We start from the raw sequence: 27,670 nt of genomic DNA, 5'->3' as shown, positions 1-27,670 counted from the left end.
TTTTTTTTTTTTTTTTGATCCATCTATTTAGACAGAGTAGGTAGTGAAACTTGCTAAACAGAGAAAAAGCTGAGTAAACACTCAGCCCCCCCCTCCTTTCCATAGATTTGGATCTATAAGGTAACTAAACCAAGAGGAAGAGTTTCAGTATACTACTTTTGTTGGGAACTTACTCAGTTTGCTATGTTACATTTAGGTGTTCACTGTGTATCTGTTTCTTTCAGTTTACTTTATAACATGAATCCTTTTCAAATGGTGTGCTGAAATGTGGAATTTGTGATAGCTCCAGGATATCAGCTGTGCATTTGTGTTTTCTCCGGTTCATCCAGAGTTCCTTCAGTCTTTGTGCAGTGGACTGTTTTAGCTGACTGATGTGCTCCGTATCTTTTAAAGTTACCCCTGACTTTGCTATGATGCTTTTTGAAAGGCRTCTGAATGCTTTTAGGCATATTTGGCAAGTATGAGAAGCAGTCTTGACAGTCAGCTTTCTGAATCTTGAAGGAACTTCTTGGTGAAACTTGTTAGGGCCTTAGAGAATAAGATCTGTTCATTCAGGGCAAGTTAACTAAAGATTACAATTGACAGGTGAACTTGTTCTATATTTTTGTATTACATAACTTAATATGTTTAGTTTTTTTGTACGTGGTTGTTTGATTATCTTCATCTAAGATATATTTGGTTGTTTTTAATCTAGAGGCCAATCTAACTCACCTTTTTAGGCTTCTATTACTTCTCTCTTTCCTATAGTAGCTGATATCTAAGGGAAAACCCTTACTGGCTTTTTTCAGCCTCTGGTATGAAGGGTATGTCTTAAGCATCAGTTAACAAGAAAAAGTAGGTGAGAATTGGAACACTCTTGTACTCTGCTTCTTCCTTTTTGTAGTTTATAGGGTTTAAGATGGAAGAATGAGATAACTTAGGCATTTAATTTCCAGTAGTTAATGAATTTATACTGTGACCATTTACTTTTGTTCAGAATTAATGATAGGAAACTAGCAACTTATTCAGTCTGCTTCTTATCAGAAGATGAGAAGAGGAAAGGATATTAGATGTAAATATATTTCTAGAGGTGTTCTGTGTTACATGACATATTTCAACACCTGTTGAAATACTAAGGAATTGATCGCTACCCTTTAAATTCATCCCATCCTAAATACATAGAATTGTTTGTCTTAGTGTAGAATGAGCTGCTTTCCATTCTGTGTGGTAATATGTTCTAATGTATTCACAACAAAGATGGGGGTTATTCTAGAGCCTTTATCAAAATGGAGTCATATTCCTTAGTAGGAATAAGACATGCAGTGCATGTCAAGCTCCATGTCTTGAATGTGTCTTACAGTTGGGTGTATAGAAGAAGAAAAAAAAAAAGAACAATTCTGCTGCCCAGCAAAATTTTTATGGCTGAATCACTAAAACAGGAATATTAGCTCATTTATATTTTTTTTTCTTCCAGCCTCCAGGTAGGTAGGTTCTGTATGTTTTTAATTTTCACTGGTTCTATTATAACTGCTGCTGCTCAAATTCCTGCTTTGCCCCAGTTGGTGTTTGTACACTGCTGTTGAAGTTTTTTCTGTCTAGGCTGTTCTATCTATACAGATATGTTATAGAATTATGTTTGGCTTCTCTAAGTCCCCAGTGACAACCCAGGCTTTCTGCCTTTTTGTCTTCATATGTTATGAAGTGACACTTCTCCTTCTAGCATGTTTGGGTAGACTTTCTCTGCTACCTGGAAATACTTTGAACAGAGCAGATTCAGCCAGCTGATTTTCTTAGGCAGAGTAACACTGCTTTGTTTCCAGCTAGTAGGAAGATTTAAACCCAGTTTGGGGTGGCACAGAGGGACTTGGAGAAACCAAAATAGCAGGTAAGAAATTATAATCATATGTCCTTTTCCTTTCCCTAGGTGCTTACAGTCCTGCGCAGATGACAAAATTATAATTTAAGAATACATCATATACATAGTTATGGAAAGAGCCCACTTAATATAGCAAAACATAAAGTTGCTTAGAGCAATTGAATATTTGTTACCTAAAAGGACCTAAAACATTACCTGCTAAATGCCTTTCAGAATTAATTTGAGTTTTAACACTGTGCATCTATACCTGAATCCATTAGACATACCAAATATATAGTCTCATAATAGTATGGCTCAWACAAAAGAATACAAGATCAAACATCTAATAATTGATTATCTAGAGATTCTATTGTAAATTGTTAGTAAAATATCAGATTTCCTGTTAAAGTGTTTAGTGGTATTTCAAAAATACCTGGTAACTTAAATTTTTAAAAAGCCATCTGCTGTATAAATCATAGTTGTTAAAAGCTTGTCATTTTTTTCAAATTATGTTAAACYTCAAGTTAGTTTTCCTTTCTGTGGTGTTGGTAAGTATGGCTCTAATACGAATTTGTTTTAAATTCCTCTAGTTTTTAATCTAGCCTACATAAAAGCCTTGCTTAATGCCTTGCCTGCTAACCAAGCAGCAGTAGTCAACAGGTGATACAGAYAACTGTGCATTAGCAAGTTCTTGTACTGGTGCACAGATCAGGAGATAGCAATCTAATTTCACCCTTGTTCAAAATGGTATTAAGATCTGGTGGCATTGTCAGTATTGAAAAAAAGAGCTACAAATTTCAAGTAGCAATAAAAGTAGAGGAAGGAATTACATGCTTTTTGTGGCTGGGATACTTTTTCTGTTTTTTCTGTGACAAATACCTTTTCTCTTCTTGTAGGTTGAAAGAAGAAAAGGAGACCTGCTTGTCCAATGAAGATGCAGTCTTAGTCTTCAGCTATTTAAGCTGAATGCATTGTGATTTCCAATAATTGAGACAGTGATTCTGAAAGCTGTCTACATTAATGAAAAGAACAATGTAGTCAGCTTAACTGAATCATCAGTGTTGCATATTGAGTAGAACATGATAAACCTATTTTGATGGACTTATGCATGTTAGGATTATAGATATATACATTTATTTAAAGCATTTTTTTTAAATCAGTAGTTTTGCAGTTTTAAATATGGAGAAATATGAAAATGTACCTCCCCTCCCTAAAGAACCTGCAAGAGAAATGAATGTGGAGAATCATACTTGTCCCCCACCTCTGCCGCCTAATGAACAGCCTCCACCACCTCCCCTGCAAACGTCCAGTGACGCAGAGGTAATGGACGTTAGCTCTGGTGGTGATGGACAGTCAGATACCCCTGCTGGGGACACGCACAGTATCTGCAGAGCACAGCTTCTCACAAAGGGATCTGCCTGCTACAAAAGTCGTCTTATAATAGACCCTAACAGTAGTGACCAAAGCCCAAGAACTGCTCGTCATGCACCTTCAGTTCGAAAGTTCACCCCAGATCTTAAGTTACTTAAGGATGTAAAGATTAGTGTTAGCTTTACAGAAAGCTGCAAAAGCAAAGATAGAAAAGTGCTGTACACTGGAGCTGAGCAAGATTATAAGGCAGATACAGATTTTGGTATTAATAATGTCAATGGGGATTTGCATGTTTGTCCTTTTGCTGGTAGTAATGGTAAAGTTATAGGAACAGGGGGTGAAAGTGATGACAAGAAGGAGGATGAAAATGATACTGATCAGGAAAAGAGAGTGGAATATGCAGTTCTGGATGAGTTAGAAGATTTTACCGACAATTTGATGGAAATAGATGAAGAAGGAGGAGGGTTCACATCTAAAGCAATTGTTCAAAGAGATAAAGTGGATGAAGAAACCTTGAATTACTCTTATGAGGTAAGTAAATCCATAGTTTTTGGTGGGGTGAGGGTTAAAAGTGGTTAGAAAGAAACATGCAAAGACTTTAAGACAATCTCTACTAGAAGTGTCTAGTGCTAGAGTCAAAAAGGCAAAACTTTCGGCGACAGAATTACTGATTTTCTGTCATCGTGTACAGAACTTTTCTTTGGTTGAAAACTTTTGTTAATTATCTTGGTAAAACTTGCAAGTAGTGTGACAGCTTCTACTGTCTTGTTTAAAAAGAACATTTAAAGGGCTTCTTACAGTCTTACAACCTCGGCTCATATTTGTCCTGGAAAATACTAGTTCTCGTTTATGAAAACTTATTTTTTTATTTTTCAGTCTTTTTAYTGGGATCATTGAAAATCTCTAGTTTCTCTCTGAATGGAAGTACATAGAAATAATATGTACTTTTTCTGTACAAGGAGGAAGGAAGGTTAGCAGCTTCAGGAGGATAGTATCTGATGCTGTCTCTTTCAGGATGATTTTGATAATGATGTGGATGCTCTTCTGGAAGAGGGTCTTCGAGCTCCCAAAACACGGAGAGTAGAAAATGAGAAATATGGCGGTGAAAGTGATCACCAGTCTGATGGAGAAACAAGCGTGCAGCCAATGATGACCAAAATTAAAACTGTACTTAAAAGTAAGTAAATGTTCATTAAACATCTGTATATTTTTTGGTGTGATACATACGTAGAACAAAGGTACATGTACATTGCAAACAAAGGTACATTGGGCACAAAGGTACATTGCAAACAAACTAATTTTGGTCAAATAGTGGATATGTTAGAGATTTTACTGTTTGAAGGCTTCCTACCATAGGATGTGGTTTTCATGTTCCTAAACTGTGAAGTTGGAGTTTAGGAGTGCTTTTTATCTTCATCATTTGTATGTAATGAGAATGTGTTTTGATACATGGATTTGTGGAAAATTGTGGTTATTACCCCAGTATTAGGGAGGTGAACAAGGATGATTTTTTTTTTTTTTTTTTTTTTCTTCTCTCTGTGAAGCAGCTGGGCTGGCTGTGGTCTGACTTTTTTCCTACTTTAGTTTTATAACTTCTGTTATTGAAATGGTTTTATGTGAAACTTTGATGCATGCAACACTAAGAAGAGCTATGAGGAAAGTCAGCAGCTTACATTTATGCAAGGTTTGTTGTGTAAATATAACAAACTCCTAATGGAGAACTGCTTTAGGAAATGAGAACTGATCCAGAAAAAAAATGAGAATAGTCTGAATTAAACTTTGAACCTGCTCTAGAGGATTATATTACAACTTTCTCTTTCGCAACGCGATGGGAGGAATCCTGCTGGCTTATTATACTCTTAATTTCTGTCATGTCATCTGGAAGAAGTGGCATTTTTGATGACCAAGATATTTAAGAATAAAGGACTTAATTCTGGTTTGTGTTGTGCCTTTGCTGAAAAACTTGATACTATGAGTTTTTATTTCTAATTGATGATCCTTAACGAAAAGGATTCTCTCTGCAGCCATCAGAGAAAAGAGCTGCATTGAAACAGAATATTTAGAGGCTGAAATTACAAGAATTTTTCATCAGTAAAATAAAATGTAGGAATTAATGACCACTCATCCTTTTATGTATGAGTATTTGAGAAAGGTGGAAGGTAACACTGAAGATGACAGGGATCCAAGGAATACTTGGTGGTCTGCTGGTTTGGAATAGACTGTTGTTTTGAACAAAAAAGTGGAAAATTGAAGGGATTCAGTATAAGAAATAAGGTTGGGAGAGCAGGCACAGAAGGAAAGGTGAAAGACAAGGTGATAGGGGAAGTGAATGTAAGTAAGTCTGATTACTCAAGTGACAGTAGAGCTGGTCAGATAGAGCTGGGTTTGCGTGTGAAGTGCAAAACAGCTATTCCAGTGAGATGTGAACTGAAAAGCCTTGACTTACAGCACTTCMCTAACTCATTGTTGGCTATTCGGATCTGTAGGTCTAGACGTTTCTAAGTTCGGAGTTATCCCCGAGTGTCAAGTGCAAAATTTTCTAATGGAAATTTCAATTGTTTCAAAACCAAGTCTGATTTTTCCATTGAATACTTTGGTGCCCGTGTTTATGTAGATTGGTTGAGAAGACTAAGGAGAATGGAAAAATCTACTGGTGAAATGAACAAATCAGTCTGTATAAAAATCAGTGCTGTTACTGCTTTTCGATTAAATGTATCACAGAATCCATAATCTAGCAAGATTTAGTGTGGTTTAGAAGGATATAGCTTTTTATTAAAGTAAAACAGTGTTTTTACAAAACTTTTTTTAGTCTTATTCAGAATCATTATATCCTCTGAGACTGAGAAAGCAATAAAAATAAAAATCTTGATTCTTTTCCTGTTCTTTTAAGGCGTCTGTGCAAGTTTAAAGTCATTCTTTGTTTAAAGGTCGTGGCCGCCCTCCTACAGAACCTTTGCCAGACGGATGGATCATGACATTCCATAACTCAGGCATTCCTGTATATCTGCACAGAGAATCTAGAGTTGTTACCTGGTCTAGACCTTATTTCTTGGGAACAGGAAGCATAAGGGTGAGAACTCAATTTTTTWAAATATTTGAGATTCAAAAAACTAGACATGTTCTTTATAATGACTGAATGGTTTTCTACTCTAGCAGGTTTATTTCCAGTGTTATAGTTAAGCTGTTTGAAAAGTAAACTTATGTTTTTAAAAATGTTACATGATTTTTCTTACATTTTTTTTCCATTTTGCAGTGAGTTTGGGCAGTTAAAGTGAATGAATTCGTCTTGCGTTTGCTTTCTTTGCACAATGTTGGTTTTATTTCACCATGAAATGCACTCAGATCACTTATTTCCTGAAGTGTTCTTAGGTCGTTTATTTGTAGGCATACTAGCCTGAGCTGTGGTGTGCTTATCTACCTGTGATATTCATGAACCTAGGGAGTCTGCATAGGTTGGTTTAATGTTGTGGCTTAACCCCAATAAAGTTCAGTGGATTACCTGAAGGGCTGTGTTATTTGTAATTGAACCAGCATGTAGTTCAGATTTAAAACAATAAATACATTGTTGAACAGTGCTGTTGGCATCATCAGTGTTGAACAATGCCAAGATATCACAATGGTGGACACACTAAGATCTTGAGTAGAATTAAGATTGCTCAGGGAGCCCGAACCTACAGTAAATAAAAACAACTTTCATGTTGAAGACGGTTGGATCTTTTGTTCTTGTGGTKTTGGTTTTGCTTTTGGTGACCTAGAAGTACTGAAACTTTGTGTATTATTTTATATTTGCAGAAACATGATCCTCCCCTTAGTAGCATTCCCTGCTTGCATTACAAAAAAATGAAGGAAAATGAGGAAAGGGAACAAAACAATGACATAACCCCAAATGGGGAAGTATCACCCATAAAGCACATAGATAAATCTTCAGAACTGGACTGCCAAACGGAAGAGCCAGATTCCACTGCTGCTGATTCTGGGCCTTTAGATGACAAAGACCCATCAGGGGGAGATGCAGCACAAGGAGCCTTAGGACAAGTTAAGGCCAAAGTTGAAGTATGTAAAGATGAATCTGTAGGTAAGAATGGAAAGCAGACTCTTTTCTTTGCTAGAGTTGGGGGAATGGCAGTTGGAACACTTGCGCTTTATTCCTGACTTGCCAACGGAATATTATCTTGCTCAAGATCAAGTGGTAAGTTTTCTTTCTGTATGGTTTATCCTATGCAAAGATCTGGAAATACAGGTCCAGTTTTATAAATCAGTTTTGATCRTAACAGGAAGGGAGACGTATCCTGGAGGGTGTTTACTGAAGACTTTTGAGAGTCTGTATGTGAAGATTTTTACACACACAAGTGAAGATTTGGGGGATTTAGTGCTGTAGACTTTCTCAGTCTAATTCAGTTACATTAATGGTTTCATATAGATTGCTGTTATTAGGTATGTATGTGTGAATTTTCCTGTAAATAGGCTTTTCTGTGCRTTCTCTGTGTTGTCTTAGTTGTGTCTGTTTTCAGCATAACCACTTAAGGTAAATGAAGCAGGTGGACTGGATTTGCTTATTCACTCAATATAATAGAATAAATCATGCAAATGCAATTGCACTCGTGCAAAGGGGTGTGATGCTTCAATATTTTATTTAGGTAAATCTGATAATTTCTATACAAAAAGCTGCTGAAAGAGGTCATGCCAGACTTGCCTGCCCAGTTTACAGAAAAACTTACAGAGAAATCTGATGAACCTCTTATCACAACTTTGTACCTGAGAGTACTATGTAAATCACTGTTGCTCAGAATACTGATAAATCAGATCATAGGCTACTGCTTGTCTTCATGGTGTTCAAATGTAAAAATTAACCTTGTCATTATGCGTGTCCCATTTAATCCTAAAGTTGTGTCAAAACATTTAAAAAGATCTAATAAATCAATACATACTAGAACTAAAAAACAGTAAGCTTTTATCTTCCACATGTAGTTCATCTGTCTCTCTCCTTAAAGAGGACCTTTGCTGTATTATTGAAAAAAGAATATTCAATGAATGATGATGTATAAGTGTGACTTGCATTTGAAATTTGTTGTGGAAGGAAGTAATGTCTGCAGCTTTCTGTTGTTCATTTACATCTTGACATTCTACTCTCTTATTTTTTTGTTGATTACATCTGCAAAAATACCCTATAAAGGAAATGCGGCTGTGCTTCAAGAGACAGTTTTCTGTTTAGAAGCCAATAGGTAGTCAGAGAATTTATGGAGCATCATTACATGGTGTTTCTGATACACTATTTAATAAGTAGGTAGCAGTAGTTTTGACTTCARGAAACAGAGGTTTATAGCATACTACTGTTTTTCACTGTACACATTGCTTTTAGATAATGAGAAGGTGCATAAGTGCTGAAGGAAAGGCTCACTAAGCAGTACAATTACTGGTGTTTTGCTAGATAGTATGCTGATTGGAGCCTCGTGAAATCTTCAAGTGACATTTTTTYCCCCCAATTGCACAAACATTTTGAGTTTGTCAGATTAATGGGAAAACTTGTAATTAATTCTGTTAATGTAAAATCGTACCTTAGCCTTGAATACGTGAACTGAAGTTACTGGGGTTTTTGCCAGTAGTCTAATAAAAGGTTTACATCATGTTTGCAGCAGTGGGAATGCTTAATGCTTTCGTAGCAGTCAATGAGAGARTAACGTGCTTGTATTTCTTAGACATAGAGGATTTTAGACGCTACCTTGAAAAGCGTTTTGACTTTGAACAAGTTACCGTAAAAAAGTTCAGAACCTGGGCTGAGAGACGGCAATTCAATCGTGAAATGAAGCGGAAGCAGGCAGAATCTGAGCGGCCTATTCTGCCTGCCAATCAGAAACTCATTACCTTGTCTGTGCAGGATGCACCCACAAAGAAAGGTCAGTTCCATCAAATTATGCRTATCAAAGGCTAATTACAGTTCTGAGCTTGACTAGAAAAAAAAAATCTACTTTCTTCTTTTTCTGGAATTCTGTGCTCTTGGATTTACCATGTTGCATAGTAAAGGAAAAAAAAATCTATCAAAACATATTTTGTATTAAAAAATATGTTCCTCAGTCCTAGTAACTATTTACCACCTGTAGCTAGTTGTTACTGTAAATTGTCACTGAAAACTCTTCTGCCCAGTAACTGAATGCTGCTGCCTTTTTAGTTCTGTATCCGTTCTAATCGGTCTGATTACAAATTAGAGACTGATTACAAATGCCAAAATGATCCAGGTTAAAACTATGATTAAAAGTGTTAATTTAAACCATTTTGACATGTAAGAGAGATCTGTGTGTTCAGTTACATACCCTGTGGTGTGAAGGAGTGGACATTATGTCTAGGCTAGATTAACTTATACCTGTACTGATTGCATAGCCAGAGTAGCATGTTTAGCTGCAATATGGTGATAACCTTAAAAAATTAGCTTGTCAAAATATTTGCTGTTTCTAATGTAAATGTTACATGCTTTAAGATGATGTGAGTATGTAGGGAAATGACAACAAAGTGAATTATTGTGTTACCTTGTGAAAGATGATTGGTTGTAAAATTTTTAGTTAATACATTTTATTCTGAGTTGAAGGTTTAGAGCTACATTACAACCATTTAATTTAAGGACTTATTTGGACTTTATGTATCTAAATCATAGTGATATGGACTGCCTTTTGTCACATCCTGCCGTTATGCCCACTGAGGCAGGGCTTGTGTTCTTGATGCATGATTTTGTTTTAGGAAAGAACTGGAGACTTAAAAATACAAAGAACATGTTGAGGGCAGGAGGACAGYGACCTGACCTGTAGCTGGGTAAATAGGATTTTCTGAAAAAAACAGGAGCATTTTTTTGGTTTCTGGAATTACGATCTACATGCTTAGTGTTAGCAGGGAGATAAAACCACATGTTTAGGAATGGATTAGAAGATTGATTTCTGCTTTGATTTCAGGTGCTGAAAATGCTGCATTAGATTTAACTTAGGCAGGACACTTACCTCTTGTCACTTGCAGTTCAATCTTTTTTGTTTTGAGGTTTTGGAAGCAATTTTTTTTTTTTTTTTTTTTAAGACTGGGATTACTTAGTTGTCTTTCCCCCCCCACACTTTCTTTTAGAGTTTGTCATTAATCCCAATGGGAAGTCTGAAGTTTGCATACTGCATGAATATATGCAACGAGTCCTAAAGGTTCGCCCTGTTTACAATTTCTTTGAATGTGGTAAGTCTGTTAAGGTTTTTAACTGACCACAATGCTGTCTTGAAGGATTTCTACTCTGATGCTTGTATATTTTAAAAAATACCAAACAGTAAATAGACATTTTCCCTAGGAGATATCTTGAAGACCTACTATGAGCCAAATTCTAGCTAAATACTTTCCTTCTGTCTTAAAAGTGGCTTTTGAGGGCAGGAGAGAGGTTGTATTTAAGGCTACAGTGTGTTTTCACTTGGAAAAATATGCTAAAGTGGAAACGAACTTAAGTAACTCATTTGCATCTAAAAGAAAGCATCACTGAAATACAGGCAGTTTTGCTTGTTATGCACAATTAATATTTGCTTCATTTTCTTACGTCATTGATATTCAGAGGATATGATTGTAAAGCATGCGTTGTTTCAGTGAGTCATCAGAATTCTGGGGAAAAAAGAATGCTAAACCTAAATCTCTTCTGAAGAGTAATTATGGTTAGTGTAGGCTTTTGAGAAGGAAACAATTAAGAATTTGAAAGATTTGTGTAGACACATTGCACCCCCCCCCAAAGCTGCAATAATTTGATTTTTTTTCGTGGTTTTGTTCTGTTCCATTTTTCTTYCTACTAGCAAAGATTGTATTAGCATTTTAGCTAGGTAGAGTTTTAAAATTCTKTAACTTTTCAAGTTATTGTATGTGATGATTATTGCCATGTCATGGAGGTCCTTATTTAAATTTGGTCATCCTTAAGAGTATGTATGAAGTGATCTTTAAAAGTGTAAGTGGAAGCTGAAAGTGGCAGCGTGGATCTAGTCTTTCATGCCGCTGTCTCAAGTCATTGCTAAAATTGTAATTACTTTAATATTTGTGGATAAATTATTAGTTAGATGCAAACTGCAAAAAGTTCATATGCAGTTGATGGAAACAGCTTTGATATAAATGTGGACCAATTTTACTCATAGTACTAAAAGGAAGGAAATTACTTAAAAGTTGGAGACACTGGTGTATGATTAGTGAGGAGTCTACRTGAAATGCTGAATGGATGTCTTTTAGTAGGTTTGTGCTTTTTAAAAAGATTTTAATTTTACCCTGTGTCAATGGTGGGAAAGGTAATTTAGTAGTTTCTGACACAKATTGTGCACTTGCTGCTAAGACTTCAGCTTATTTGAATTGAAATGAAGAATATAAATCCTGATAATGGGAATCTTCCATGTTCATGGTGAGTATTTTATATTGGGAGTTCTGAAAAGCTTCCCCCCACACACACTTCTTTTTCTCCTCCCCTCCTCCCTTTCCAGAGAACCCAAGTGAGCCTTTTGGAGCCTCGGTGATTATTGATGGAGTGACTTATGGGGCTGGAACTGCCAGCAGCAAAAAACTTGCCAAGAATAAAGCTGGTAATGTTCTTTTTTACTTAATACCAACTGGTGATTTTTTTTATCTGTTTTCAGTTCTGCTTTGAAGATGACTGGTTTGCAATAGTAAGTAGGATTAAATTTATTAGTAATCAAAGAAGGTACACTTTCCTTCATTTTGGTAAAGAGGATAAAACTGCCTCTGCAACAGTATTTATGCCAGCCCAAGACTGAACAACTTCATGGGATAGAAAACCATGAAAAAACCTCAGATGTTAACTTGCATACCAGCTATTGTCATATATTGAATAGCTGTAAAAAAGACTAATGAATGGATGCTGGGTTTTTTATATTTATAATACAGTCATCTGCTGTATAAACACCTGGCTTATGGGCTTTAGCAAAATGTAAACCTTTGTCCTCTTTAAAAACAAAACACTTCTGGTTGTTTTGGTTTTCTTTCTGGTACTAAAACTATTGCTTTAAACTGTGTGGGTTTTGCTGTTAGTTTCTAAGTACACCTCTACTGTAATCGTTCTAACTGTGTGACTTTTTAGTAAACATGTAGAAAATGAATACCTTGATGAGAATGTCTCTGATACCTTAGAAATTCTTACTAATTTCTTGATTGGAATGTCTTTGGCCTCAGGATTCAGGACAAAAATAACTTCTCAAAATGTGAACATGTGTAACAACCAGTGGTATTCTCTGCACTCATGAAATTTGTCGTCATAGCTAAAATCATCAAAACCCAGCACAGAGTTGTTTGTGCAAAGACAATGTATTTTGTTGCAATATCTTAGGCAAATTCTGAATGTGCGATGTGTACAATACTTGTGTTGTAAAAATATTGTGACACCTAAAAAATAGTAAGTCTCTTAAATTTTTAGGCCTCATGTAGATGTTCTAAGAGCTCTACATCACTTTAAAAATGAGAGTCAATAAATTTTCCTTTTAGGGGCATCTGCAGAAAGTGATTTCTTCTTGGGTGCAATTTAATAGTAGTGAGTCTTTTATTATTAACTTGAACACACAGAAATACATGGCTTTTTTTTTTTTTTAAGTATAAGTGATTGTACTTCTTATGAAAGCAAAAAAGATAACTTACCTGTAAAGTTGTTCTTGAGGAGGAGTGGTGATTTTTAGGGGAAACATGAGGCTTGCTTAAAGCCTCTTTTTTATTCTGCTGTTTTTATTTAGAATCATTTAAAATAAAAGTAATCAAGATACTGAATCATTTTCCACAGCTCGAGCTACACTGGAAATCCTTATTCCTGACTTTGTTAAACAGACCTCTGAGGAGAAGCCCAAAGACAGTGAAGAACTTGAGGTACTGATTCCTTGCCTGGTGAATATGATATTGGAAACTCTTAAGAACACTGCACCTGGAATATGAGAAAGATGAAAATTCATAGCATGTTTTTCTCAGTCAGATGGAAGTGTGAAAATCTTATGAAATCTGAAAATATTTTTTTTTTGTTGAAGCTGATGAGAAAGTTTGCTGTGAAACAGAGCTTGTGCCCTGTTCTTGAACTGTCTAGCAAAATGTTGCTCTCTGGAGGCCTGAGGTATTCTAAGACACTGAGTGCCCTGAACTACCCTGGCTTCCAGAATTCTCTGGTTGCTGGCTTGAAAAGATCAAAACTAGATGCTGTCTCTTTTTGTGTGATCTTTTTGAAAGACCAAGTAAGAACTAAAAAGTGCCTGAGCTTCTGAGACCTTTTTCACTTAGAAAAATAATTTAGATTTTTGTCTGCTAAAATAAGATGAGGCCTGACAATTTTAATGATGATGGTAAAGACCTCTGTTATGCTTTTAAAAGTACTTTTTCAGCACACGGCATCAGAATTTGTTTAGCATAGCACAGAAGAGATGAGGAGTTAAGAGCAGTATTGTGTCTTGCATAAAAGCTCAATAACCTTTTTCAATTCCTTTATAGTATTTTAACCATATCAGTATTGAGGACTCACGGGTATATGAACTGACCAGTAAAGCTGGACTCTTGTCTCCATATCAGATTCTCCATGAGTGCCTTAAAAGGTAAAACAGCATAATAAGGAGCAAATTCTGTTGCATATAGATGTTTAGGTCAGAGTTCATTGTTCGTTTGCTTGGGTGCTGGTGTGCACAGTGAATTCAGTAACTTGAGGATGCTTGTGGGCTGGCCAAGCCTACGGTGCTTGCTGTGACTACAAGAGGCATGGTATGGCCTGAACTGATTATTGGTGTATTTTCCTTTAATTCATACTAGCTATTTATGCTTCTTGTCTTCTGAGATTAGGCTTYAGTTTTGGGGACTTTTTGCCCCCTTATACAGGCTTGCCTTTCCATTCAAATCAAGATACTGGTCTAAAGTAGTACTTTCTTATTAATATGTCTTAAAATATTAATTTAGTGTATCTAATTCCATTGCAATGACTGTTAAAGACAACTGTAACCACTTCAGTTAGTTGTAATTTTACTTATGATACTAACTCTGTTTGTACTTAAGAAACCATGGAATGGGTGACACATCCATAAAGTTTGAAGTGATTCCTGGTAAAAATCAGAAGAGTGAATATGTCATGACTTGTGGCAAACACACAGTACGAGGCTGGTGTAAGTACACTACTTTAGTGTGACTTCTGATAAATTCCTTTTTCTCTTGTTTTCCTTTATTATCTGTTTTGCAGGAACTTGTTCAGCTATCTAGCTGGTTTTATGCTTACTCTACTGTTCTCTGATACCTAAATTTTGATAAAGCAGGTAAATGTTAGTGTTCAGCTAATTACAGAAGATCCTGATATGATACATATTTGTGATTGTTTTTACAGGCAAAAATAAAAGAGTGGGGAAACAATTAGCTTCTCAGAAAATCCTACAGCTACTGCATCCACATGTGAAAAATTGGGGCTCTCTTTTGCGTATGTATGGTAGAGAGAGTAGCAAGATGGTTAAACAGGTGAACATAATTTTGTTTGATTGTAACTTGTGATTGTTTTTTGGCATTTGCTTTGTTCTTTATTTAATTAAAACGAAGATTTAATGATATCTATTTGACATAATACTGGTGTTCCCTGTCATGATAAACACAATGCGTGTTTGATGTGCAATCCTATGTTCCTCTGGATTGATTCTCATACCTAGCTATTGCCAAAAATATGTCTACTTTCACTGAGGATCACAGTTCTGTTGATCTCACTTAGAGTTTGCAGACTGAAATTAAATAACCTCATTCATATACAACTAACTCATTTGAATGTGTATTATTACTTAAGAAAATACAGCCRTCATGTCCATGTATTTTCCACGTAATTCAATGTATTTGGATTTTTTTTTGTTAAAATAGTTTTTCTATTATTGCTCATGGTTCTGTTGAATAGGAGACATCTGATAAAAGCGTGATAGAACTTCAGCAGTATGCCAAAAAGAACAAGCCAAATCTGCACATCCTGAACAAGCTACAGGAAGAAATGAAAAAATTGGCACAAGAAAGAGTGAGTAGTTGCTGTGCTTGCTGTGCATTTTTTTTTTTTTAATTTAGAAGCAGGAAAAACGCCACGTTAGACTTYCGGATTATTCTTAGATTTTTTTATTGTTCTTTAGTCTTTCGTGTAAAGAGCATGTGTTTAAAACTTGATTTTTTGGGGGGTTGCTTTTAGAGAAGTTTTCATCCTCTATTTTTAAACAGGCATATGACTTTATTTTACTCGCTTCAGTAAGCTGATTTTTAACATTAGAACAAGTTAGCCTTTCACAAAGACTAAGATATAAACTTGGCAAAAAATATGGAAACTTTTAAGACTATTTTAATACTTTGTTCTCTTTACATCTGTGTCATGGTTTTTGATTGATTTGTTGTTGTGTTGTTTTTTCTTTAGGAGGAAACACGAAAGAAACCCAAGATGACAATAGTAGAGTCAGCTCAGCCTGGTAGTGAACCTTTGTGCACTGTTGATGTGTAATGAGAAATCTTACAAGTGGGGAGCAATAACACAAATGGAGAAACTAGATTTTTCAACAATTATTTAAAGATCTGTTTGCTGCAGAATGCAAGATAACTTAAAATCCAAGCTGCTTCAGTTATGCATTGTTCTTTTTGCATCATCAGGGCAATATTACATTTTCCTTTATTCTGTATCTTCTTCCCCCTCACCTTTTTTTTTAATACCTCTGATATGTATGTTTAAAGGATTGATCATAAAGAGCTCTACTTTGGCAAATGCACAGAGAACAGGCATGTTCACACAGGATAAACTCAAGCAAGCACTTTTTCCTTGAAAGTCATCCAAGCTGTTTGAAATGGATGTGTTTTAAGGATCAGATTCAGAATATCTATGTACAGGTTGAAGCTGATACTAATATATATATATGTATACATATATATGAAATATATATACACCTTCTTGTATGAACATGCCTACAACTATTTTTGTGAAAAGTTTTTTTGCATTTCAGCACATAATAATATGCACTGATAAGACACTTTGACAAATACATGAAAGTGATGAGTAATGTTTAATGCCATAGGATTAGGCCAGTAATGCTGTTTCTTTTTTTGTTTATTTGTTTTGTCTCCTACCAGGCATAGTTATTCAAGATCATGGTAGGCAAGTTTGGTTGGCTTTTTTTGGGTGGGAGGCTTTTATTTTTTTTTAAACAAAAAATCTTGGAAAGAACAAGTGTACCTGCTAGTGTTAAGAGCAACAAGCTGGATATCCCCAATTGTTGGGTTTATTTTAATTGAAAAGAACTTACAATAGTTTACAGATCAATTGAAAGTGGAAAATATGGCCCAATTTATTTGATTAGAATGAACACTGTAATGAAGTTTTGCCATTTTGAGAGGCTGTTTTCAAAGCTTGGAGCCAAAATGTAACTGAAGATGGTTGACAGTCTGAAAATATTTTGCCAATGCGTTGTTTAAAGATGTTCTACTCCCTCTCCCCAGCAATAAAAAAAATTCTCATTTTTTGGGGTCAGAATACATCTGACTTGATGAATTAAGTCTTAAGTAATTTGCACCATAAAAGCAAAGAATTTTAAAAGAACTTTGAGGAATCTGAAATAACTGCAGCAATTTTACTTTTTTAAGTTGTTTTTACTTTTTTATTACATTTTAGCTTTTGGAGAAAAAGTGTAACTTCTGCAATGAAAATTAGAATGTAGATTTGGAATACAACATAGAGTAAGGAGTAGAATGAGACCATAACAACTTGTATGATTAACATGAAATCATGAATATACAAATGTTTTGAAATACAATCTTAGAAAACAGGCAGTACTCACTATGTCATATGAGGCTTTAGTAAATTAAGCACAGAAGAAATACTTTTGGCTGTAGTGAAAGCACTGCTTTTTGTGGGTTTTTATTTTCCCTTTTCGTTCGGGGTTCTTTACTGGGTGATTGCAGTAAATCTTCTCTTAGAACCATCTTTTGGGGTTCTTTGGTTTGTTCTTAAAAGTGAAAACCAAGTTAGTGGTAGAGCTTCAATGCTTTATCCAAGAGTCGTAAGTTGTACTGCTATTTTTACACTTGTGTAAGAGTGAAAGAGGTCAGTTCTTTATAATTGCTGCAGCTCCTGGTACTTACCTGGACAGTGAAATTTTATTTTATTTTTTATTTTTTTAAACCATGTTACATATGGTGTATTGCAGTATAATGAATTGTGCCTACTGGATTTTAACAATATTGGCATCAGTATTGTCAGACCTCTTTTAATATCACCTCTGTTATTTTGGAAATCTGTGGATTTTAATTTTTATTCCAAGCTAATGTTTTGTAATATGTTGCTTATAATGTCTGAGGTTAAATAGGATTGTTTGAAGAGTATTGGAGTCTTACCTGTTTCTGTGTTTGAGTGATATGCTTGGAGGTCTCTGCAAAGATTAAGTCATCCATTGCTCATTATTGTATTCAGCTTTTCAGTTCTGCAAGTTGTAATCCTGTTAGAACAGGATACGGGTAGTTGGAAGACTATACATAAACTATTATTTAAAGAAGTGGCCTATCTGAAAAAAACTGAAAACAAAAAACCCCACTGCCTCTGCTTTTTTTTTTTTTTAGTATAGCTTTAATAGATCTCCATCTTTGAAAGGTATATAATATTGGTGCAGTACTGACAAACAGTGATTGCTGTTTGTCTCTTTAATTTTCTTTTTTTTTTTCTTTTTTTTTTTTCCCGTAAAGACAGGGCTTATATCTTCTATGCCTAAATGTATTAACTGTATTAGGTAGGTTTTTGTCAGCTTGTGTGTTTTCAGCAGAAAAACCTGTGCTTGGATAGCACTGTAAAAGACAAATCACCCTTGTAGATCTTTATTTTTCTGAAATCAGAATGTCAATGTTTTTGCAGGTCACCTGCAGAATATCCATAGATGCCTCACAAATTTGTTTTTATGGTTTTTAAGAGGATTGCTGTATTACCTCAGTCTACCACTATCTGAATCACAAGGTGACCATTGCCCTTAATTAAAACATCCAGAAATTTCATTGTGAACCAAAGCCAAGAACATATTATGCATTCTTAAAAAAAAAAAAAAAGAAAAGAAAAAAAGAAGAAAAAGAAAAGGAAATAAAAAGGGGGAAAAAAAAGATGGTATTAGACCTTGCTGCAGCCTTTAACTGGAGAGATGTCCAGAAAATAGCGCAATAACTGCTGGAACAAACAACTGCTGTTTATTGTCATTGTGAAGTATTCTTGTGTTTTAATGTTTACTATTGTTTGGAGTATAACAGTCTTGCATTTGCACATAAGCACGAGCTGCTGTGATAGAGGATAGTTCATTGCATTAACTTCAGCTTCTGCATGAACACTTACAGTGTGATTCAAGATGTATCCTAAATTTGTCTTGTAACTCTTTGTGTGTTTTCTAGGTAATCGGCTGTAAAGGTTTAGATCTTGATTGTATGAATGCATAAAACAACTGCTGCTTTTGTCACTGATATTTGTTCTTTATCCCTCCTGTATCCCAAGAAAGATGGGTATTTTTATAGGGATGGAGTGTATGTTTAAGAACAGTTCCATTCTTTGGGAGTTAGAGTTTTTGCTTTGCATATTATGTGCTTCTCGACAAAAGTGTGGTATATTGACTTTAAGGGTTAAATTAGTGTGCATTCAAATCTGTATGGTACTGATGGAAAACTTACTGTGACTTCCAGTGAATAGTCAGATGCTACCTATTTAAACACCAGTTATTCAGCTTTTTCTTACATATTTATTAAACAAAGTGGATGAAGTAGCTGGGTACTCAGATGCTTGGAAAGGCTATTATGCATAAAATTACCTGTCGTATGTAAACTTCCAATCTCCTATGATGCTGTTAGGCTGTATGTAAACATACATACTGTAACATCAAGTATTTAAAAGCCTCATGACATCCTATTAATTCTCTAGACTGTACTTTGATTCTGGAGTAAAATTCCGAAAGTAATAGCCTCCTTGCTTCCTGTGGGAAGTTACACGAAGTGCAAGAAGCCACGCTGTTCTTTACCAAATAAGACGATCAGTTACAGTATTCTGAGGCGTGTCGGAGATGGGAAAGTGAAAAACAAAATCCATTCTTATTGCCCAAGTAGGTAACAGTGGTTGCTATATGAATTGTATTGGGTGCAGTTGCTTGATGCCAGTGCTAAATTAGTACAACTATAAAGCCTCATTTTCACTGAGCCTCTGCTTGCTTTTTTTTCTGCACAATCATATAAGCCTATGTGTTTGGTCTTTGAGTACTACATGTGTATTTTTCAGACAATTAGTTTTGAGCAATAAAGTTTGATATTATAAAAATGATGCAGTCTGATCAGTATTGTGGTAATGTAAGCATATTTAGAAAAGGATTTTTTTTTCATTCATTCCTGTAAGTATTTTTAAATAGAAATTAAATTTCTTGAAACAGAATTTGTATTTTTACTTAAGAAGTATCATCAGTGTTGGAAACAACATAGTCTGAAGCTGCTGTTTTTGATATCTGGTATCGCTGGCCTGTCCAGGAGGGAAAGGGTATTAGTGAGTGCCTGCTCTGTACTAACTTTTTTTTTCCCCCAACCTGCATTAAATGCAGGTTGAACATCAGAAGTATGTTCAATAACTTGAATTTTAAAATGTAATTCCTTTAACGATCAGTGCTTTATTCTGCAGTGTGCATTATGTTCTCTTAAATTAATACTAGGTGTGAACACCTGTACATAAGTATTAATCCTAACTGATGAACAACTTGTGTGCAATAGCATTGTCAAACAGGTGTATTTTCTCACCTGCTATGTACTGTGACAAGCAGCAGTTTATGGTGCTGAGTCTGGTACTAAGTACTGCTCACTAATGGCACTCCTGCTTATGGCCTGGTTGTCTTCAGTACATGCTTATTCTGTTAAAAATTTGCATTAAAATAAAGCTGTCTTTTTCTCTTACGGCACAGGCCTGTGGGTAAAACAGTTGGGAACATAGTTAAGATCCTTTGAGTCTAGGGCAGAGAACTGGAAGAAAGAAGTACTGAGTTTGGAAGTACTCTGGTTACAGCCTCTCAACAACAGAACAAGCTGAGGTAATCTTCCTGTTACTTTCAAGCTGTTTTCTCATTCTTCAGTAATGGAATTAGATATCACTCTTCTATAAATGCACTATGAGGCTGAAGTAATCTTTTTACAGCTACTACACAATCAAGAAGCCTCAACAAAGGTGTAAAACTTCAGAGAGATCATTGTGAAACATGAATTATTTGATTAAAAGTCTCCACTCAGACTTACTGACAGTCTGACAGGAAAATGTTCCCTGAGATCATTTAATTCCTGAGGGGAGTGGAGCACCTAAACTTCCTTAGCAGTTCCTGCTGAGATCAATGGCCCCTCTCTAGTGTCTATTCTGGCTTTAGGTTTTAATAGGGGAGGGTGTGCCTCTACTGAAATACTTGTATCTCATAGGAAATGATCTAAGAAAGCCTTTACAGCATTGTCAGTGACAGTACAGTAAGAGCAGTCTCTGAAACTAATCTCAACTGTAGAAAAGAGCATTTTTATTAGAATATGAATGGAGACCCTGTTACTTCCTGGTGAAGATTTAGCAAGTGAAAGATTTACTGAAGGCTTAAGATTGCTAAGACTTTACAGGCTTATTCAAAAGACATTTGCATRTTTTGACAATTTAGCAGAGCTGAACGAAGTTTGTACTGACAATCAGAGGTCCCTGAACAAGATTACTTGCTTTGGGAATTTGTAGGCTGCCTGAAAGCAGCATCTATGTCCTTCATCTATTGAGTTGCTTAGTTCTTGATAAATAGCAGCTATTCCCTAGTACTTGCTTAAGGTATAGTCTATTATACTCAAACTGGAATAGAGTATGTTGCATTAAAATTCAGATCAACTTTCTCAAATAATTGTATCTGAATGTATTTGTGGAATATCTTAATTCAAACTGTGTTTCAACTGTTAAAGAGTGATACAGCCATATATATTACTTTATGCACTTAAGCTTCCCTTAAGGATGGAAGAAGAAAAATCAGGATTTGGCCTAATAGTGCATAATGACYTCAAAAGTGCATAATGACATAACTTCAAAAGTTTACAATTGCTGTGTTGTAGAGAGATTTATTACCATTATATTAGAGAAACAATGTTACTGAAGCATTTAACAAGCAAAACTAGCTTTCTGGAAAGCATCTTGGASTTAAGTTGATTCATTCTCTTTGAATGTAGTATCTGCATCTACAGAAGCAGCCTGGCTTGCATCAGTGTTAGATGGATCGGCACTATCCAAGCACTCTGAATCGCATCCTGCTAGTGTGACTTGAGTAGCAGCAAGCATTGCTTCAGTAGAGCTTCCATTTGGGTATTCAGCCCGTTCAAAGAATATCAGTAATTCACAGTGCCTGGTTTGAGGGAAGAGATCCACAGCCATTGCTTTAACTGGACGGAAGGAGGCTCCTTTGACTCGATTGGATGGTGCCCGGCAAAGACTTGACAGGACAGTAAAGGAGTGGGAGAGAAAAGTACAGTATTAACATTTCTATGTACTGTTCATCACTACTCCTCTTCCAAAAAAGTGTTTTTGCTTCTCAAAATTCATTCCATATGCAGTTATTTGCCACCCCTAGTATTTCCCACTATTAATACTCAGTTTGGGGCAATACAGTTCTAAGCTTGCTAGAGTCAACTGTGTAGGGTSAAAGGCAAAACTCGATGAATTTGGCTTTAAAAAAAACCCCAAAACTCCACACATGCTAACCTTAGCCCTATGTGCCCCTGCTGCAGCACATTTTTCTTCTTAGGCATCTACTTAGTTGATTTAATACAAGAAATACTCACTCCACAAAGTTATTCATTGCAGCTCTGGGATTGCAGGATACATAAATGAGCTTCTTCAGATGTTCAGCTCTTCTAATTGCAAGAATTACTTTAGAATCTAGATGACCAAAACCAAGAAAGATGTTTGCTAGTTCTGTATCCATCAGTGGATTTGCAGAAAAACTCCCAAGTTAAGTTTTGACKTGAATGGACAAACTGCTGCAATATCCACCTACTTCAAGTAATACCTGAAGTCTCCCACTCAGTTTATTCCCCTGGTGTTTTCTTGGGCATTACATCACTAAATACCAATTCAGAGAACGGTCTTAAGGTAAACTTACGCAGTCCTGCTCGTGGTGGATCTACAATAGTAATTAAGTTCTGAGGAGCTAATAGGTTAATCAAGGAAGGAACAACATCTTCAGCCTTCCCACAATAAAATTCAATGTTATTCAGTTCTACAAAAAAAAAAAAAAAAAGAATACTTCTCCAGTAAAAGCATTATTCATTATTTTAGACAGTACATACAAGGTGSATATTCACATCTGATACCTTAGAAAATACACATTTTTTAGTCAACTCTAAAAATCATTGGTGCTTCAGATCATTCAAACAGCAGTAACCTAAGCATTTTCCAGTATCTAGACACAAAAAAATAGCCACCATTARTATTTTGTTTTCAAGGGTAATTGTTACGTGGCTTGCGATTTACATTGAAATGTTCCGCAGGGGGGAAAGTGCATATATACACAAATAAATATATAAGATATAAGCTGTTAGTCAACAGGAGATGGATCACAGAGATTGACTGGCTCTTTGTTTTCAAGGGAGRTGAAAGGGTTAAAATGGACAAGATTACTAGCAACAACATGTAATTCCAAACTTCTTGGACAATATAAAGAGGACCTAGATATACAACTAGTACAGTTCATAACAAAGAAAGATCTTGGCATTTTAGCTTAACTAACCATTAATCTGGGCATTCACTTTGGCATCCTGCACAGCTTCTTGGCAGAGTTCAATTCCAATAACTTTCTTTACTTTCTATAGAATGAAGGGAAAGAGAGCAGTTGACAGTACATAAATGTAAATTCAGCTGTCACTCATAGCAATTTACTACTACTACATTTAACTTTGACTAGTATCTGATCAGAGAACTGCCTTGCAGCCAGAAAAAAAAAAGGCTGAGACCTGTACAAATAGGGAATTTTTAGCCTGAAATTGTGGGATGAACATCATTTATCCCAACCTGTATATGACAGACTGGAGTTAGTTACGCTAAAGGGGGGGAGGTAAGGGGGTTTGGGGCCAGATTTCCTTAAGTGCTCTATTAAGCTCTGTTCTATACATGATGCAAGTACAGGAAATGTTGGTTATTTGGATTTTAAGCTGATATAGCCATAATTTACTAGACTCTAACTATCTCTGCTTATTAGTTTGGGCTATTCTATGTCTCTCTTGTTTAAGGTAAATTTAGGCTCTCAACCCAAGGATCAGCTTTTGTAATGGTTTTCTAATGAAACTGCCTGCAGTTATTTAGCAAATGAATTAAGGTGAATATATGATGTGTTTCATTTCAAATGTCTCAGGTGTTTTCTTTCACTCGATGCACAATGAAAGACAGGAAGTTGACTGTTTTAAGTAGATCTATGTCCAAAAAGAGAAGTTACTCACCTTTGCCAAAGAAATCCCGATAGTTCCTGTACCACAGCAAATATCAAGTACAGTACTCTCTTGGTTCAGCTGGGCCCATTCCCGAATGGCAGTATACAAAACTTCTGCAGCCTGTGTATTTACCTGTAAAATTATATGTCAAATGGGTCTACTTCTTCATAAATAGTAAATGTTTTTCAATGAGTCTTACGAATGCATGTTTTCCTTTTCCTTGTTTTTAAGAAACAAGTCAACTTTGCCTGTAAAATTATAATCACGTACAACTGACCTAGACTAGCAYGTACTAAGAGGTCACCATCCCATTGTTAAAGAAGTCACATCCAATTATCTCCGAAAAGTAGCTTATAATAAGGAAGTTTCTACTTGTTCACTGAGTATTTACAGCAGAACATAATACTTGCAAAGGTATTGCATCCTACCAACCATATAAAAGTTAGGAAGTTAGATCTCTCAGAATATTATATAGTATCTTGTTAACATTGCATTACTCAAGCTTTCTTTCTCTTCCTTAAATGCAGTAACGCAAATACAGTAGAATTAGCAACTTAGGATCATCGTTACTTGAAAAAATGCATGAGGAGAAATTCTAAATTTCAGGCCAAGAAGTTCTTCATATATGTACTTATCACCAGCTACATGCTCCAAAGGCAAGTCTTCTAGATTGGGAGATTTCCTGGGGAGGGACAGGGGAGGGGGAAAAAAAGAAAGCAGCTAAGTATATCTGTTAGTACAATTTTTACCACAGCTCTGGTCATAAACAAGTAGTGCAAACTATATTCAGCAAAACACAGAACATTTACACTTTATGTACAGCATGCTGAAATAAAAGTTTAGACAAAAAAGGAGAACACCTTATAGTCTTCCAAAAAGCTAATTTAGAATTTCTCATACTTGGTAYGCACAAATCTTTTAGTAAGAATAATCTGAGCATGCATACATGAATTTTCAACTCGCAAAAAGAGGTGGAAATCACTATAACAATGCAAGAGCTGAACTAAAGCTACTATTGGTCAGATATCTGGCAGTTTTAGAGTAATATACTCTGATATTTTTTGTATGAATAGTATGCTTTATAGCAATTACTCCAAAAAGTACACCATAAGTTAAATTCTAAGTCTGATTTATCTTACAAATTGTAATACTACATGCTAGGCAGTAGGCCAACAGTTGGCCAACATTTATTGTAGTCTTTAAGAGACTATTTTCCTGACCAATTTCTCTTACAGAGTACAATTTTTGTTCCATTGAGGAAATCCAAATCCTGCGTTATCTCTCGATGAAGAGTGGTCTTTGTGCTCCATGAAGGAGAGATGAGATGAAGAATGACATAAAATGATTAAGAAAGGAGATGGAAGCTACTTGCCAATATTAATAAATACCCTTGTACTACAGTAAATGCTTCTACAGCTTGATAGCCACAACTAGGTTCACCCACCAAAACCCAGCCTTTACCCAGTGCGTAATTGAAACTATGGGAGAACAGGAATTTTCACAGGCCTTTTATGGCAAAGGTGAGTAACCATTCAACAAATGTGTAACAGTTCTGCTATTTTTTGTAATAGATACAGAAGAGAAAATGTTGTAGAAGTACTACCTGCTTGCAAACAAAAAAATTCAGCCATCATAAAAATCCCCTGGAATAAAGCCAAAACCTCACTTACCTTTGGCCTTCTTCCACAAAGTACAGAGAAGTAACACCACTGTCCTTTCCCATCCCTTCTGTAAAGTACTTTGCCAGAGAGATTTTCAGGTCAGCTAGCTCTTCTTTACTTAATTTCTAAGTTTCAGAGAAAAGGAGGGAAAACAATAATCTTAGTTTTTTAAAGAAATAGGAGACTTGATTTAGTATATACCTTCTATAGGTACATTAATCTTGTTTATCTGCCTGTATCAGATTACTCTAAATAAAAAAGTACTGATGCAAGGTAAAAACATGAAGTAGTGATTCTATTTCTCCTTCACGTGCAATATTCATAAAATCAAATAATGTAATTTTAGAGCTGTATGGCTGGGCTGCACATTATATATCATCTCAAATACCTGAGGATTAAAATAAACAATTGCCATAATATGGTCATTCCTGCTGGTACGGACTGTGAGCTGTTTCCAGTGACCTTCGTAGGTTTCTGGGCTGTAAACTGAGTAAGGAGTTGACCTGCAATTTTCAAAAGCTCAGTTACTGAACAGAGAACTATTATTTTGCATGACATTCAATAGTTTATCTACACAAAAGTAGCTCATCAAGCAAAATGATCAAAAACATAAATACAGACAGAACCTTCATTGATTTGTTGTTTTTTTTTTTAAAAAAAAGGGACTTCCAAATCTTATTTAAGGGGAAAAAAAAACCTCTCAGACTGACAAATAGTTTCTATCTCCTAATGCAAAATAATCTGCCTCTAATTCTCACAATCCCTTTTAACCAATCCAAAGTTGTTGATAGGATATGGACAGCTTCTTCTCAAAACACTCAGAGAATGACACAAGTTTTTTATAATGTCTTTGCTGGCTTCTGTGGTTTGTGCCAAGTTTAAACTTCTAATCTTCCACGCTGTTCCCAGGTCTCGATATTTAAGGATTTAACTAATTTTTAAAGAAACTTCACCTTCTTTCAAAAGTACTGTCACTTAGAAATTTACATTTGTTTTTGTGCTGTCTTATAGGATGATTCTTCTCTAAATCAGCTAAGCAAACAATTGACCTTTGTTATTCATCTTTAAAAAACATCTTTCTATGAGGAATGCTTTCTTCACAGTTAGTGGGTGAAGGCGCTTTCAAATATTAGACACTTTCTGTTGTAAACTTAGATGTCTAGCTGTCTGCAATAAAGCCATGCTGTGCTTGGCTCAGAAGAATGGAGCAGATGGAAGCGTAAAATACCCAGTGATCTAGGTGCAAAATGTAAATATCTAAGAATTGCTAAAGAATGAGACTAGTGTACATTAGGTCTTAAAGCTCAGAACAAAAATTAAGTTTCTCATAATATTTAATTTTATGATTTGAGTATTTAAGAGATTAAAACCATTACAGATAACTCACTTTATCAAAGACTCACCTTATGTAGTCTTGAAAAGCTTTTACTACGTTTTTGGCAATAGTTGGAATGTGAATAGTGTCAAATGGCTCCACCACAGCACATGTACCACCCTTATACTTGCCAAGACGACAACCCACAGTTTTGTCTTCTTGATTTACACCAATCCCAATCAAGAACTCACACTTGTTGCGATATCCAGTCTAGATTTAAAATAAATATTTTAAGATATTAAGATATGTAAGATAGCACTTCTTTGTGTATGCCAACTTTCTCCTGAAACAACCCTCATATGCTTAAAAGTATTTGTAAATGGCCACAGGACATTTCATTTCATACGGAAAATACTCATGGACTTTGAAGTATGAGAAGTAACAGCAGTAATGGAAAAGTTTTAGTAGGTCTTCTTATTTTAAATACAAAAATATTACATTATTTGAGGAAAGTTTGTATCAGCCTACAAAGCAAGCTTCCATACTCATTTTAAAGTTAGAACATTCAGTTAATTATTCTGTTGCTTCTAGTAAATATTTCCACTAAGTACTGATAGGAAAGGCAACAGTATCTAAAATTCACCATTCCTTACAAGCTGAATACAAGTATTCAGTTTGTCCACTGCCTCTTAAGATCAAATAATTCATTTAACCCAGAGTTCATGAACTCCGTTTCATACTTACACCTGAGATTTGATTACCTGTAATGGTGATGCTTTCACTCCCTCTACTGGGCAACACATTTTATTATACTTCTGCTTCTGCACGAACAACCAAGGTAATAATGCTCTGTTGTTATTTCCTATTTCCCTGCTCAAATCAGAAACAAAAGTTTGAATGTATACACCTAGAAAAACTGAGTCAGGTTAACCGTTGCACAGGACAATACGTGTGTGTACTTTGCCTAGGACAAAAAAAAAAAACAAAAAAAACTATCTGATTATCAGATGAATACTTTTCCCAGAATTTTTAAATGGGCTAAAA

At 35.4% G+C, this 27,670-nt stretch overlaps 2 protein-coding genes across 3 annotated transcripts in view; one reads left to right on the top strand and one right to left on the bottom strand.

Moving 5' to 3' along the window:
* DGCR8 (DGCR8 microprocessor complex subunit) overlaps nucleotides 1-19,499 on the top strand; it is a 21,820-nt gene extending 2,321 nt beyond the window's left edge. For both annotated transcript variants that reach the window (XM_085302686.1, XM_085302687.1), the window contains exons 2-14: nucleotides 2,731-3,736; nucleotides 4,220-4,382; nucleotides 6,133-6,275; nucleotides 6,998-7,280; nucleotides 8,902-9,099; nucleotides 10,307-10,408; nucleotides 11,674-11,772; nucleotides 12,978-13,060; nucleotides 13,670-13,770; nucleotides 14,222-14,328; nucleotides 14,544-14,671; nucleotides 15,093-15,206; nucleotides 15,591-19,499. In XM_085302686.1, the coding sequence (XP_085158812.1) occupies nucleotides 3,014-3,736; nucleotides 4,220-4,382; nucleotides 6,133-6,275; nucleotides 6,998-7,280; nucleotides 8,902-9,099; nucleotides 10,307-10,408; nucleotides 11,674-11,772; nucleotides 12,978-13,060; nucleotides 13,670-13,770; nucleotides 14,222-14,328; nucleotides 14,544-14,671; nucleotides 15,093-15,206; nucleotides 15,591-15,674 (2,328 nt within the window). In that variant the 5' untranslated portion in view covers nucleotides 2,731-3,013 and the 3' untranslated portion in view covers nucleotides 15,675-19,499. The remainder of the gene's footprint in view (nucleotides 1-2,730; nucleotides 3,737-4,219; nucleotides 4,383-6,132; nucleotides 6,276-6,997; nucleotides 7,281-8,901; nucleotides 9,100-10,306; nucleotides 10,409-11,673; nucleotides 11,773-12,977; nucleotides 13,061-13,669; nucleotides 13,771-14,221; nucleotides 14,329-14,543; nucleotides 14,672-15,092; nucleotides 15,207-15,590) is intronic.
* A 1,763-nt stretch (nucleotides 19,500-21,262) lies between these two features.
* Nucleotides 21,263-27,531, bottom strand: TRMT2A (tRNA methyltransferase 2A). Its single transcript, XM_085302688.1, has 10 exons — nucleotides 27,388-27,531; nucleotides 26,715-26,896; nucleotides 25,700-25,814; nucleotides 25,321-25,436; nucleotides 24,221-24,332; nucleotides 23,660-23,782; nucleotides 22,954-23,029; nucleotides 22,327-22,443; nucleotides 22,007-22,103; nucleotides 21,263-21,657 (listed from the first exon to the last, which is right to left on the bottom strand). Exons 1-10 carry the CDS (start codon nucleotides 27,427-27,429, stop codon nucleotides 21,369-21,371), a joined length of 1,269 nt encoding a protein of 422 aa, XP_085158814.1. The 5' UTR covers nucleotides 27,430-27,531; the 3' UTR covers nucleotides 21,263-21,368.
* Nucleotides 27,532-27,670: the final 139 nt, after the last annotated feature.

This window comes from Rhea americana, unplaced genomic scaffold (genome assembly GCF_003343005.1).
Source record: "Rhea americana isolate MKP2758 unplaced genomic scaffold, rheAme1 scaffold_191, whole genome shotgun sequence".
NCBI classification, from domain to species: Eukaryota; Metazoa; Chordata; class Aves; order Rheiformes; family Rheidae; genus Rhea; species Rhea americana.
The sequence above is the reverse complement of the archived record's forward strand: the minus strand, read 5'-3'. Positions and strand labels throughout refer to the sequence as shown.

Coding starts and splice junctions, on each gene's coding strand:
- TRMT2A (XM_085302688.1), bottom strand. CDS start 27,429: ATGTGTTGCCCAGTAGAGGGAGTGAAAGCATCACCATTACAG. Junction 25,815..26,714: donor GCTTTTCAAGACTACATAAG/GTGAGTCTTTGA, acceptor TGAAAATTGCAG/GTCAACTCCTTACTCAGTTT. Junction 24,333..25,320: donor TTTGTGGAAGAAGGCCAAAG/GTAAGTGAGGTT, acceptor GTCCCTCCCCAG/GAAATCTCCCAATCTAGAAG.